This window comes from Anomaloglossus baeobatrachus, chromosome 4, assembly GCF_048569485.1.
Source record: "Anomaloglossus baeobatrachus isolate aAnoBae1 chromosome 4, aAnoBae1.hap1, whole genome shotgun sequence".
NCBI lineage: Eukaryota > Metazoa > Chordata > Amphibia > Anura > Aromobatidae > Anomaloglossus > Anomaloglossus baeobatrachus.
Genome location: NC_134356.1, coordinates 628651200 through 628665820, shown reverse-complemented (window position 1 = coordinate 628665820; position 14621 = coordinate 628651200). Strand labels below are relative to the sequence as shown.

The 14621-nt window shown below is 51.5% G+C and overlaps 1 protein-coding gene across 2 annotated transcripts in view; it reads left to right on the top strand.

The window, feature by feature from the left end:
- The window catches only part of BRD4 (bromodomain containing 4), a 162487-nt gene that overhangs the window by 34984 nt on the left and 112882 nt on the right, over nucleotides 1-14621 (top strand). The window contains exons 3-5 of one of the 2 annotated variants that reach the window (XM_075346360.1): nucleotides 1890-2025; nucleotides 2208-2288; nucleotides 2647-2727. In XM_075346360.1, coding sequence (XP_075202475.1) covers nucleotides 1890-2025; nucleotides 2208-2288; nucleotides 2647-2727 — 298 coding nt within the window. Of the gene's footprint in view, nucleotides 1-1889; nucleotides 2026-2207; nucleotides 2289-2646; nucleotides 2728-14621 lie in introns of those variants that run through there. The other variant, XM_075346359.1, reaches the window with a different exon arrangement.

Here is a 14621-nt window from a genome sequence, read left to right as displayed (position 1 = left end):
AACGTCTTAGTAAAAGGTCCAGCAGCGCTGGTTTAGTTCAAAGCAATAGCTCTTGCCCTTCCAGTGAGGAGGGTCCTGGAATACCCCGATGCTCGGCAGGACTCCAACAACACAGAAGTATGGACTCGACGTTGGCTAGAAAGTTGGGCCCTTTAGCCTAGCATAAACCTTTTCCTATCCAATACAATTTCCTGTTTCGCCCATTGAAAACCTATTATAGGTCGTCATCAGTTATATTTATTCCAGCGCTCGGTAGTAAACAGAATCTGCTCAAACCCGCTGGCAGAAGACAACAATAAAATGTGTATAAAATATTGATGTCCCCTGCCAGGGGACAAAGGAGCTTAAGGCCCACGGGAGATTAAACCTGCGGATTGATCAACGGAAAATCCATGGATTTTCTGGATTTTCCAGATAAATCCGCAGGTTTCAGCATGTGCAGACACTCCCCATGTTATCCTATGGGACATGGGGAGTGCTGTGTCCATGCTGCGGAGATCCCGCAGCCGCACGTAATTGCATGTCAATTCTTTCTGCGGAATTACCTGCGGAAATCCCAGCCCTCCACTATGGAGATAGAGGCCGGGACTTCTGCAGGCAATCCGCATGAATGTTGGCAGGTTTACCGCCTTTATTTCGCTTTACAGCAGCAGGAAACCTGCGGCCGTACCTGCAGATTTATCCTCAGGTGCAAACTCCTGTGGGCACATAGCCTTGTGTATTATTTTGAATGTCCCCCACCTGGGGGGACTCAGGATAGGAAGAGGTTAAGGACACTCCTAAAATCTGTCTGCTGCTGCCCACCGTCTTCGTAAAAAGGAACTGTACTTTTAAGAAACTTTGACATAAATCAGTAGTACAGGAAACTGAGAAACTTTTTAATGCATCATATCAGAGAAATCCGCTTTTGTCCTCGGGTATTAGGCTGTGTGCGCACGTGTGTGTATTGCATGCAGTTACGCTGCGTTCTGCATCGCAGCGTAACTGCCTGCGTCCCCTGCACAATCTATGAAGATTGTGCATGAGATGTGCGCACGTGGCGTATTAGAACGCAGCGATTCGGCTGCTGCCCGATGCGTGCGTTCTAAGAAGTGACATGTCACTTCTTTCGTGCGCTGTGCATGCTGTCTATAGGGAGAGGCAGCATCCAGAGCGCACGAATTCTGCAGGGACCAGGCGCTTCAGAACGGAGCTTTTCAACTGCGGTCTGAAGCGGACCTTTTGTGTGCGGTGCAGAGCACACACGTGTGCACATAGCCTTACACACTTCTCCTGCCCTTGTAAAAAAAAAAAAAAGCTGCTCCAGGAGGAGACGGCCTGCAGGAGAACACGGCCTATTATCCTCTATGGAGAGGGGATGGTGTGAGGATCAGGGAAGGGAGCAGACAGAAATACATTGCAGAGCTCAGGTGTTTTACTTCATCAGAGCTTAATTCAGATCAATGCACCTCAGCTCTGCTGTGATGTCCTCCATGTGTCTGCAGCTCATATTTGTCACCTTTTAAAAGTACAAAAAAAGGCCAGGAATTCCCCGCTGTGCTGTCTATGGGAGAAATCACTGCAGCTCCTCTAATGTACCAGCGCCGGTGGATTGCAAGTTACAGAGTATGGAGAGAGGGAACTGGTGAGCATGAGGAGAGAAGTCATAGAGCCAGAAATGGTGATATCCCTCATGCGCACACCGGACATCTTACTCTGAATAGTGACATGAAGCGCGCAGCCGCAGACTGGTGAGGATTTATGACCACAATAAAAAACATTAGGCCAGTTGTAAATCCTCGCAGATCATGTGATGTGCTTTGGATTGTGCAGACGTTTAGCTTTTGTGATTATTCAAAGCTTGTGTCTTTTAATAAATTGCTTTTCTGTTTGTCTATTTTTTTCTTTAGCCTGGGGATGATATCGTTTTGATGGCTGAAGCCTTGGAGAAACTCTTCTTACAGAAAATTTCTGAGATGCCTCAGGAAGAGACCGAATTGCCAATTGTTCAGAGCAAAGGACGTGGTCGTGGGAAGAGAGAAGCAGGTGACTGGATGTCAGGGAGTCGTCTTATAGAGGTGGGGGTTACATAGCGGGGATTAGTATTTGGTTGACTTTGCTTTGTGAGAATGGGCCAGATGAAGTGGGGGCTTTACCATAATAAATGACTGATTTATAGGGGATGGGTAAGGACGTACAGGTGGATAAGTGTCTCCTGTGTTTTCTAGATGCAACAATCACCCCAATGAGAACCCGGCTCCCTTCAATAACCCAAGTAGACAAGCCCATCGCTAAAACTCCCGTCACACGTAAGTATACACGAACTGAAGCAGTTATGTACCTGAAGTTCACACCTTAGGATAAGTCCAGAGATGCTGTAAAAAAAACTCCATCTTGAACTTGTAGGAAAATCTGTACAAGTTACTCTCTGTGGATGTGGTGAAAACTCAAATAGAGCAACACACACACACACACACACACACACACACACACACGGCACTTTCTCTGTTCCAGGGCCAGGCAGGATCCATGGGACACGCAGGTGCTGCCAGCCTCTTAAAGGGACAGCTTGCGCACCCTTAACTGTCCCCAGTCTATGATTACTCTGTCCTGTCTGTCTCCAGTACCAATTCCCGTTTGCTGATCCCACTTTTTCCTGTTTTCTAGATGCAACAATCACCCCAATGAGAACCCGGCTCCCTTCAATAACCCAAGTAGACAAGCCCATCGCTAAAACTCCCGTCACACGTAAGTTGACATGAACTGAAGCAGTTATGTACCTGAAGTTCACACCTTAGGATAAGTCCAGAAATGCTGTGAAAAAAACTCCTACTTGAATTTGTAGCAGAATCTGTACAAGTTACTCCCTGTGGATGTGGTGAAAAGTCAAATAGAGCAACACTTTCTTTGAGATGTGTGTGTGGGGGGTATATGTGTATATATATATATATACTAGCTGTACTACCCGGCTTCGCCCGGGTTAATAACTGCTGTTAACAAAATAGAATGTATTAACAAAAATGTATTCTGCACACAAAAACCACAAAACAAATAGATATGTAATGTCTGTCTCCCCCTCTGTATATATCTCTGTCTCTCTCTCCATCTCTGTCTGTCTGTCTCTTTCCCTGTCTGTCTCTGAATGTCTCTGTCTCTTTCTCAGTCTGTTTCAATCTCTTTCCCTGTCTGTCTCTGAATGTCTCTGTCTTTCTCAGTCTGTATCAATCTCTTTCCCTGTCTGTCTATCTCTGTCACTTTCCCTGTCTGTTTCTTTCCCTGTCTGTCTCTGTTCCTCTCTTTCCCTGTCTCTCTTTCTCTGTGTCTGTCTCTTTGTCTGTCTGTGTCTGTCTTTGTCTGTCTCTTTACCTGTGTTTGTTTATCTCTTCTGTCTGTTTCCCTGTGTCTGTTTTCCTGTCTGTCTCTTTGTGTGTCTCTTTCCCGGTCTGTCTCTTTGTGTCTGTCTCTTACCCTGGCTGCGTCTCTCTTTCCCTGGCTGCATTGTGACACGCCAACATTCCATTTAAGGACGTGGCTGCGCATTCTTCTGAAGTTCTAGCTGCACTGTGGCTCCCAGCTCCATTCGCTTTAATGGAGGCAGGTTTTTTGGCGAATAACTGTAATGCGCGGGGGTTAAAATTTCCCCTCAAAACATAGCCTTTGACGCTCTCGGGGTCCAGACGTGTGAGTGTGCAAAATTTTGTGGCTGTAGCTGCAACGGTGCAGATGCCGATTCCGGACATACACACATACATATACACACACACATACATACATACACACACACACACACACACACACACACACACACACACACACACACACACACACACACACACACACACACTCAGCTTTATATATTAGACTAGCTGTACTACCCGGCTTCGCCCGGGTTAATAACTGCTGTTAACAAAATAGAATCTATTAACAAAAATGTATTCTGCACACAAAAACCACAAAACAAATGGATAGAAATGTAATTATGTCTGTCTCCCCCTCTGTATATATCTCTGTCTCTCTCTCTCTATCTCTTTGTCTGTCTCTTTCCCTTTCTGTCTCTGACTGTCTGTCTCTTTTTCCATCTGTCTCAATCTCTTTCCCTGTCTATCTATCTCTGACACTTTCCTTGTTTGTCTCTTTCCCTCTCTTTCCCTGTCTATTTCCCTCTTTCCCTCTGTCTCTTTCCCTGTGTCTTTCTCTGTCTGTCTCTTTACCTCTCTTTCCCTGTGTCTCTGTCTGCCTGTGTCTGTCTGCCTGTGTCTGTCTGTCTGCCTGTGTCTGTCTGTCTGCCTGTGTCTGTCTGTCTGCCTGTGTCTGTCTGTCTGCCTGTGTCTGTCTGTCTGCCTGTGTCTGTCTGTCTGCCTGTGTCTGTCTGTCTGCCTGTGTCTGTCTGTCTGCCTGTGTCTGTCTGTCTGCCTGTGTCTGTCTGTCTGCCTGTGTCTGTCTGTCTGCCTGTGTCTGTCTGTCTGCCTGTGTCTGTCTGTCTGCCTGTGTCTGTCTGTCTGCCTCTGTCTGTCTGTCTGCCTCTGTCTGTCTGCCTGTGTCTGTCTGTCTGCCTGTGTCTGCCTGTCTGCCTGTGTCTGCCTGTCTGCCTGCCTGCCTGTGTCTGCCTGTCTGCCTGCCTGCCTGTGTCTGCCTGTCTGTCTGCCTGCCTGTGTCTGCCTGTCTGTCTGCCTGCCTGTGTCTGTCTGTCTGCCTGCCTGTGTCTGTCTGTCTGTCTGCCTGTGTCTGCCTGTGTCTGTCTGTCTGTCTGCCTGTGTCTGTCTGTCTGTCTGCCTGTGTCTGTCTGTCTGTCTGCCTGTGTCTGTCTGTCTGTCTGCCTGTGTCTGTCTGTCTGTCTGCCTGTGTCTGTCTGTCTGTCTGCCTGTGTCTGTCTGTCTGTCTGCCTGTGTCTGCCTGTGTCTGTCTGTCTGTCTGCCTGTGTCTGTCTGTCTGTCTGCCTGTGTCTGTCTGTCTGTCTGCCTGTGTCTGTCTGTCTGTCTGCCTGTGTCTGTCTGTCTGCCTGTGTCTGTCTGTCTGTCTGCCTGTGTCTGTCTGTCTGTCTGCCTGTGTCTGTCTGTCTGTCTGCCTGTGTCTGTCTGTCTGTCTGCCTGTGTCTGTCTGTCTGCCTGTGTCTGTCTGTCTGCCTGTGTCTGTCTGTCTGTCTGCCTGTGTCTGTCTGCCTGTGTCTGTCTGCCTGTGTCTGTCTGCCTGTGTCTGTCTGCTGTGTCTGTCTGCCTGTGTCTGCTGTGTCTGTCTGCCTGTGTCTGCCTGTGTCTGCCTGTGTCTGCCTGTGTCTGCCTGTGTCTGCCTGTGTCTGTCTGTCTGTCTGCCTGTGTCTGTCTGTCTGCCTGTGTCTGTCTGCCTGTGTCTGTCTGTCTGCCTGTGTCTGTCTGTCTGCCTGTGTCTGTCTGTCTGTCTGCCTGTGTCTGTCTGTCTGTCTGCCTGTGTCTGTCTGCCTGTGTCTGTCTGTCTGCCTGTGTCTGTCTGCCTGTGTCTGTCTGCCTGTGTCTGCTGTGTCTGCCTGTGTCTGTCTGCCTGTGTCTGTCTGCCTGTGTCTGTCTGCCTGTGTCTGTCTGCCTGTGTCTGTCTGTCTGTCTGTCTGTCTGTCTGTCTGTCTGTCTGTCTGTCTGTCTGTCTGTCTGTCTGCCTGTGTCTGTCTGCCTGTGTCTGTCTGTCTGCCTGTGTCTGTCTGTCTGCCTGTGTCTGTCTGTCTGTCTGCCTGTGTCTGTCTGTCTGTCTGCCTGTGTCTGTCTGCCTGTGTCTGTCTGTCTGCCTGTGTCTGTCTGCCTGTGTCTGTCTGCCTGTGTCTGCTGTGTCTGCCTGTGTCTGTCTGCCTGTGTCTGTCTGCCTGTGTCTGTCTGCCTGTGTCTGTCTGCCTGTGTCTGTCTGTCTGTCTGTCTGTCTGTCTGTCTGTCTGTCTGTCTGTCTGTCTGTCTGTCTGTCTGTCTGTCTGTCTGTCTGTCTGTCTGTCTGTCTGTCTGCCTGTGTCTGCCTGCCTCTTTCCCTGGCTGCATTGTGACACGCCAACATTCCATTTAAGGACGTGGCTGCGCATTCTTCTGAAGTTCTGGCTGCACTGTGGCCCCCAGCTCCATTCGCTTTAATGGAGGCAGGTTTTTTGGTGAATAACTGTAAAGAGCGGGGTTAAAATTTCCCCTCAAAACATAGCCTATGACGCTCTCGGGGTCCAGAAGTGTGAGTGTGCAAAATTTTGTGGCTGTAGCTGCGACGGTGCGGATGCCAATCCCGGACACACACACACACGCACGCACGCACACACACACACACCTTTATATATTAGATATATATCTAATATATAAAGCTGAATTTATGTATGTGTGTATATGTATGTCCGAGATTGGCATCTGCACCGTCGCAGCTACAGCCACAAAATTTTGCACACTCACACTTCTGGACCCCAAGAGCGTTATAGGCTATGTTTTGAGGGGACATTTTAACCCCGCGCTTTACCGTTGTTCACCAAAAAACCTGCCTCCATTAAAGCGAATGGAGCTAGGAGCCACAGTGCAGCCAGAACTTCAGAAGAATGCGCAGCCACGCCCTTATATGGAATGTTGGCGTGTCACAATGCAGCCAGGGAAAGAGACAGACAGGGAAAGAGAGAGACAGGTTAAGAGACAGACACAGGGAAAGAGACAGTGAAAGAGAAGATAAGAGACAGACAAAGACAGGTAAAGAGACAAAAAGACAGACTCAGGGAAAGAGACAGGGAAAGCAACAGACAGGGAAAGAGCGAGACAGGTAAAGAGACAGACAAAGATACAGAGACAGACACAGGGAAAGAGACAGACAGGGTAAGACACAGGGAGAGCGAGACGGACACAGGGAGAGCGAGACGGACACAGGGAGAGCGAGACGGACACAGGGAGAGCGAGACGGACACAGGGAGAGCGAGACGCAGACAGTTATTAACCCAGGCGTGTGTGTGTGTGTGTGTGTGTGTGTGTATGTATGTCCGGGATTGGCATCTGCACCGTCGCAGCTACAGCCACAAAATTTTGCACACTCACACGTCTGGACCCTGAGAGCGTCATAGGCTATGTTGTGAGGCGAAATTTTAACCCCGCGCGTTCCAATTTACCAATCAATTTTGTTCCTATTTACATAATGGGGAAAAAGTGAAACGAAAAGTGTTGGGGGCAAATTAAAAGCGGCCAGATGTGAACAAGGAGGACTTAAAAAAATAAGGCGATGGCGCCAAAGAGTATATACTGTACAGTTGCTAAGGTGGGGCCCCATTATAAGTGTGTACTATATGGGATGTAGTATCGGGGAGAAGTGTTGCTGCCGGGGTGGGGGAGGGGGCGGGAGGGGGAGTTAAAGGGGTAATAGATGTGATAAATTTAATTTGGATGCCGATTTGTTATTCTGTTGTATGTATTCGGTTTTAATAAAGTATCTGATTTAAAAAAAAAAAAAAAAAAGGTGGGGCCCCGACATGGGATACTCACCACACTCGGGGATATGAACACACACACAATGCACCACACACTTGAACACATATACCACCCTCAGCACACATCTCACCACACATACACCAACCTCGCCACATAATCGCCCTAAAACACACACAAGTCTGGTATTATCCTTCAAAAATAAAAATCTATATATATATAATTGCCTTATTCTGTCTGTCTGTCTGTCTGTCTGTCTGTCTGTCTGTCTGTCTGTCTGTCTGTCTGTCTGTCTGTCTGTCTGTCTGTCTGTCTGTCTGTCTGTCTGTCTGTCTGTCTGTCTGTCTGTCTGTCTGTCTGTCTTGCTCCAAAATTGTGTCCTTACGGTGACACAAAGCTGATTGGCCACTGGGCTCGCCATGGCTCCGCCCCCCGCACGGATTGGCCGCTCGCCTCGGCTCCGCCCCCCACGGATTGGTCGCTCGCCTCGGCCTGGCCCCGCCCTCCGCATGGATTGGCCACTCGCCCCGGCCCTCCGCACGCATCGCCAGACATAACCTTGCGCTGCTGGGATCGTGACGGAGCCGGTGAACGCTGGTAACCATTATACACATCGGGTAACTAAGGTCCCTTAGTTACCCGATGTGTATCATAGTTACCAGTGTACACCGGCTCCGTCACGATCCCAGCAGCGCCAGACATAACCTTGCGATGCTGGGATCTTGACGGAGCCGGTGAACGCTGGTAACCATTATACACATCGGGTAACTAAGGTCCCTTAGTTACCCGATGTGTATCATAGTTACCAGCGTACACCGGCTCCCGGTACACATGTGCAGGGAGCCGGCATTATACTCCTCTCCCCCCAGGACTACTCCTCCTATTATAGTCCTCCTATTATACTCCTCTCTGAGTATAATAGGAGAACTATTATAGCATGGGGGATGGAGCACGATGGAGTGCGCAGCATGGGGGATGGAGCACGATGGGGGGTGCGCAGCATGGGGGATGGAGCACGATGGGGGGTGCGCAGCATCGGGGATGGAGCACGATGGGGAATGCGCAGCATGGGGGATGGAGCACGATGGGGGGTGGGCAGCATGGGGGATGGAGCACGATGGGGGGTGCGCAGGATGGGGCACGATGGGGGATGCGCAGCATCGGGGATGGAGCACGATGGGAGGTGCACACCTCCCCCCAACACACACACACAACACACCACACACACACTGGGAACCACTAACACCGCCATACAGACACCCACACACACAGACAACGCCGCACACACACAACACCCAACACACAAACACCGCGGCATACATAAATATACGCACATACCGCACAACACACTTTGCACAAAACATACCTCCCCAAACACACCACACACACACAAACCGGGCAACACACACACACAACGCTACAGACACACAGCGCTCCACAAACAACGCAACACACGCAACACACATACAACACCGCTCTCACCCCCCGCCACACCCAGACAACACCCAGAACATGTACAGTGCCTACCCGATGCGTAGAATCGGGCCACCTTCTAGTCTGATTAATAAGCAGCTAAACTACAAGAACCACAAATGTACCACATAGGAAATCCGGCAGCTGTCAGTCACATGACCTGTCTATATGTGTATGTGGGAGCTAATATATACTGCCAGGGGGAGGGCTTTCTGTTGCCTGGAGATTTATCAGGCTGCCAATAGCAACCAATCACAGCTCAGCTTCTATTTTGCTACAGTTAATTAATCTGAGCTCTGATTGGTTAATATAGGCAACAAAGGACATTCTCAGTATAACAAAGCTTGTGTGAGGTCATAGGATGTCAATTAGGATGTGTTGGTGGAAAGGCTGATGTCGGTCACATTACCTCTATGTGACGGGATATAGAGACTGTCAGTAAGGCTGGGGCCACACGGGCACTACTGCGATCCACTTGCATGACACTCGGCTCGTGCTGGCAGTACAGCAGAGCCGAGTGTCATGCCTGTGTCCTTGCAACTGAGGTCCGTTCGTGCGAGCAGACCTCAGCTGTGGGGGGCGGGCCGGCACTCAGGAGGGGAGGGAGGGATTTCTCTGCCTCTCTACTGCGTAGCCGGCTATTGCCATTCTCGCATTGCACTGGCAGTACACCGGTGTACCGCGAGTGCAGTGCGATTTTTCTCTCGCCCCATTCACTTGAATGGGTGCGAGAGAAAGAGACTCAGCTTACAATCGCAGCATGCTGCGATTGTTTTCTCGGTCCGATTAGGGCTGAGAAAATAATCGCTCATGTGTGCTGACACACAGGCTAGAATTGGTCCGAGGGGAATGCGATGTTTTATCGCACTCCACTCGCACTGTTTTTCTCGCCGTGTGGCTTAGCCCTTAGACTATTTTCTTCGGCGCTCCATTGGGAGACCCAGACGATTGGGTGTATAGCTACTGCCTCCGGAGGCCACACAAAGTATTACACTAAAAAGTGTAAGGCCCCTCCCCTTCTGGCTATACACCCCCAGTGGGATCACTGGCTCACCAGTTTTCTGCTTTGTGCGAAGGAGGTCAGACATCCACGCATAGCTCCACTGTTTTTAGTCAGCAGCAGCTGCTGACTATGTCGGATGGAAGAAAAGTGGGCCCATATGGGGCCCCCAGCATGCTCCCTTCTCACCCCACTTTTGTCGGGTGTTTAAGGTTGAGGTACCCATTGCGGGTACGGAGGCTGGAGCCCACATGCTGTTTTCCTTCCCCATCCCCCCTCAGGGCTCTGGGCGAAGTGGGATCTTACAGGTCTCCAGGCACTGAGACCGGGCTCCATCCACAGACCCAGAGAACCTGCTGGATATGGAGCTGAGTATCGTCAGGGACAGGCCCTGCTACATTAAGGTACTCTGTGTCCCCGGGCAAGCGCGCACACACACACCAGCATTGCTGGGAGTGTTAGTGCGCCGGGGGGTAACAGCGCGGTGCGCTCGTGCTATTATTCACTGCAGCTTAGCTGAGTGAATTTATGTATTGGGAACTGCCGCGCCGGCCGCTGCTGGGTGTTTTTTACATTGTGGCGCGGCTGGGACTTGTGGTGCGCCGGGGACTTCCGCGCTGGCCGTGCACATGGACGGCCGCGCTTATTACTCGAGTCCCCGGCTTTGCGGCCTAGTTTTCGTTTCGTTCCCGCCTCCAGCCCTGCCAGTCAGGGGAGAGGCGGGACGCTGTACAGACAGTCAGCGCCGAGGGCTGGAGTCTGCTTTGCATTCTCCAGCCCCCTTCACTGGACACAGTGGGACGCCAGTTTCCCGCTCTTGTCTGGGGCACGCCCACGGCCCGCCCCTCGTCACACGAGCTGGAGAAGGACGCCGGCAGCCATTCCTGCACGCAGTCCGAGCTGGGGAACGGAGACATGCTCTGGGCAACCAACACAGGGCTCTGGCGACCACACACCCGCGTTATAGGCGGGCGGTAAGCAGCACCTGAAGTGCTGACCCCACTAAATACCGAAGTGTCCATTTGTATTTTATGCTTGTATGCACAGCAGGAGAAATCCTCTTTCAATACACTGCACTGTAGGTCGCTATCTTTGGCTATATGCCCTCCTAGATGGCGAGATAACAGCAGCAAAAAAGCAAGGGTGCTAAGGCACAGGTTTTCTAGGCTGCTTGTATTGCAGGTGTTGAAGTGTTCATTTGTACTTATGCTTGTATGCTATACATTGCACTGTACGGTCGCTACTCTGGGCTATATTCTCCTAGATGGCTGGACAACAGCAGCAAAAAGGCAAGGGTGCCAAGGCACAGGCTTTCTATGCTGCTTGTATTGCATGTGCTGAAGTGTTTATGCTTGTATGCTATACATTGCATAGATGGCTTGAATACAGCAGCAAAAAAGCAACAAGGCTTCCTATGCTGTTTTTCCTGCATGTGATACTGTTCCACCGGCAGGTTCCACTGACCCCCATTGTGTGCAAGCTCCCCTGTAGCACTTGGTCAGCCGGGGTCTCTACTAGAGGTGGCCAAAGGAACCATCTGTGAACCCTGTCCAGGGACAGGGACGGAGTTGCAGTTTCGGCTGATAGATTGTCATGGGATAGAGACTTTGCAGTCCAGACAGGCCATGGGCAATCTTGATTAATGCTCCCTGGCCACCCTCATTTGGAACGTAATCAGGGCTCCGGGGGGGTCCCAGGCATTCCAGGGTGAAGGCTCTGACACGGACGGCAGTCCCAGACAGCCTAAGCTAGCTCGCTGGGTGCGGCACTCGGCTTCATCACTGGTCAAGGTCCCAGCAAGGACTCTCTGTATGATGAGGCAGACGTAGCTGATCAGGGCTTTGGTCCTGACACCGCTCTCAATCCGGATACACCGGATGGTGACGCCATAGTGAATGATCTTATAGCGTCCATCAATGGAATGTTGGATATTTCTCCCTCAGCTCCCCCAGTGGAGGAGTCAGCTTCACAGCAGGAGAAATCCTTTTTCAGTACTCATGCGTATATTGCGTATTTTTCTGGCCACGCTGACTTCAGAGAAGCAGTTCAGAAACACCACGCTTACCAGATAAGCGTTTTCTCCAAACGTTTTAAGGATACACGTTATCCCTTTCCCCTGACGTGGTAAAGCGCTAGACCCAGGGTCCAAAGGTGGATCCCCCAATCTCCAGGCTTGCGGCTAGATCCATAGTTGCAGTGGAGATGGGACTTCACTTAAAGATGCCATTGACAGACAGATGGACCTCTGGTTGAAATCTGTCTGTGAAGCTATCAGCGTGTCGGTTGCTCCGGCATTCGCAGCCGTATGGGCACTCTATCCTATTTCAGCTGGGCTTGCGCAGCTGGTCTTGAGCACATGTACATCTGTGCCGCAGGTGGTGTCCTTAACCTCGCAATGTCTGCATTGCGACTTACCCTAGTAATGCTGTCCTGGAGGGACAGTCGAGGTTGGTCCTTCCCAGGCTCGGGCAGGTCCCAATTGTCCTCGTCCAAAAGGGCTCAAAAGGCTCAGAGGGGCTCAGATTCCGGCCGGGCTCAATCACGCCCAAGGAAGGCAGCAGGAGGAACCGCTACCAAGGCGGTCTCCTCATGACTTTCAGCTCTCTCTCTCCGCATCCGCGGTTGGTGGCAGAATCTCCCGCTTGGCGACATTTAGCTGCCACAGGTCACAGACCGGTGGGTGAGAGACATTTTGTCTCACGTGTACAGGATAGAGCTCTGTTCTCGTCCTCCGACTCGATTCTTCAGAACTCCCCCCCCCCTCCCCCCACCGAGCCGATGCTCTTCTGCAGGCAGAAGAAGTGGTAATCCCTGTTCCTCTTCAGGAACAAGACACGGTTTTTTCCTCCAATCTGATTGGGGTGCCAAAAAAGGGGTGGCTCTTTCCGTTCCGTTCTGGACCTAAAACTGCTCACCAAGCACGTGAAGGCCAGGCGGTTCCGGATGTAACCCTCCGCTCCGTCATTGCCTCAATGTCGCAAGGAGATTTCCTAGCATCAATAGACATCAGGATGCTTATCTCCACGTGCCGATTGCTCCAGAGCACCAGCGTTTGCTACGTTTTCGTTATTGAAGACGAGCATCTTCAGTGCGTAGCCCTGCCCTTCGGTCTGGCGACAGCCCTACGGGTTTTCACCAAGTTCAGGGCAGCAGTGGGAGCAGTCCTGCACTCTCAGGGTCACTCTGTGATCCTTACTGGGACGATCCACTTGTCAAGGCACCCTCTCAAGAGGCATGCCGACACAGCCTGAACGTGGCGCTGGAGACTCTCCAGAGTTTCGGGTGGATCATCAACTTTTCAAGGTTACATCGGGCACCGACCCAATCGCTGACATATCTGGGCATGGAGTTTCACACTCCCTCAGCGATAGTGAAGCTTCCGCTGGACAAGCAGCGTTCACTACAGACGGGGGTGTAGTCTCTCCTTCAAGGCCAGTCACACCCCTTAAGACGCCTCATGCAGAGGCAGTCACTTTCGCGCAGTTTCATCTGCGTCCACTTCAATGGGACATGCTTTGCCAATGGGTTGGGGAGTCGACGTCCCTAGACAGGAACGTTTCCCTTTTCAGACGGTCAAGGACTCTCTTCAGAGGAGTCCATCCTTCAGATCAATGTTCTGGAAATCTGGGCAGTGTATCTTGCCCTGCAAGCCTTCCAGCAGTGGCTGGAAGGAAAACAGATCCGAATTCAGTCGGACAATTCCACAGCGGTGGCAGACATCGCCCACCAAGGCGGAACACGCATCGCCAAGCCTACCAGGCAATCCGGCGGATTCTGATGTGGGTGGGGGACAGAGCATCCACCATATCCGCAGTTCACGTCCCGGGCGTAGGAAATTGGGAAGCAGACTTCCTCAGTCGCCTGGGTATGGACGCAGGGGAATGGCCTCTGCACCCAGAATGGTGTCAGGAAATCTGTAGCCGCTGGGGGATGCCGGACGTCGACCTAATGGCGTCTCGGCACAACAACAAGGTCCCGATTTTCATGGCGCGGTCTCACGAGCAAAGTGCTCTGGCGGCAGGCGCCCTAGTTCAGGATTGGTCGCAGTTCCAGCTACCCTATGTGTTCTACCTCTGGCACTGTTGCCCAGAGTGCTACGCAAGCTCAGCTCCGCTTGCCGCCGCGCCATCCTCGTCGTCCCAGACTGGCCGAGGAGGTCGTGGTTCCCGGATCTGTGGCATCTCACGGTCGGCCAACCGTGGGCACTCTCAGACCGGCCAGACTTACTGTCCCAAGGGCAGTTTTTTCCACTGAATTCTACGGCCCTGATCCTGACTGTGTGGCCATCGAGTCCGAGATCCTAGCGTCTTCAGGATTATCTCAAGACGTCATTGCCACCATGAGACGGGCTAGGAAGCCGACGTCTGCCAAGATCTACCACAAGACGTGGAAGATATTCTTATCTTAGCGCTCTGCTCAGGGAGTGTCTCCCTGGACATTTGCATTGCCTACTTTTCCTTCCTTCCTGCAATCTGGTTTGGGAAAAGGTTTGTCGCTCGGCTCCCTTAACGGACGAGTCCCAGCGCTGTCTGTATTCTTTCAGAAGCGCATAGTACGACTTCCTCAGGTACGCACGTTCCTGCAGGGGGTTGGTCACATTGTCCCTCCGTACAAGAGGCCGTTAGACCCATGGGATCTGCACAGGGTACTAATTGCTCTCCAGGAGCCGCCCTTTGAGCCTCTGAGGGATGTTTTTTCACTTTCTCGACTGTCACAGAAAGTGGCCTTTTTGGTAACGGTCACGTCTCCTCAGAGTGTCCGAGCTAGCAGCGCGG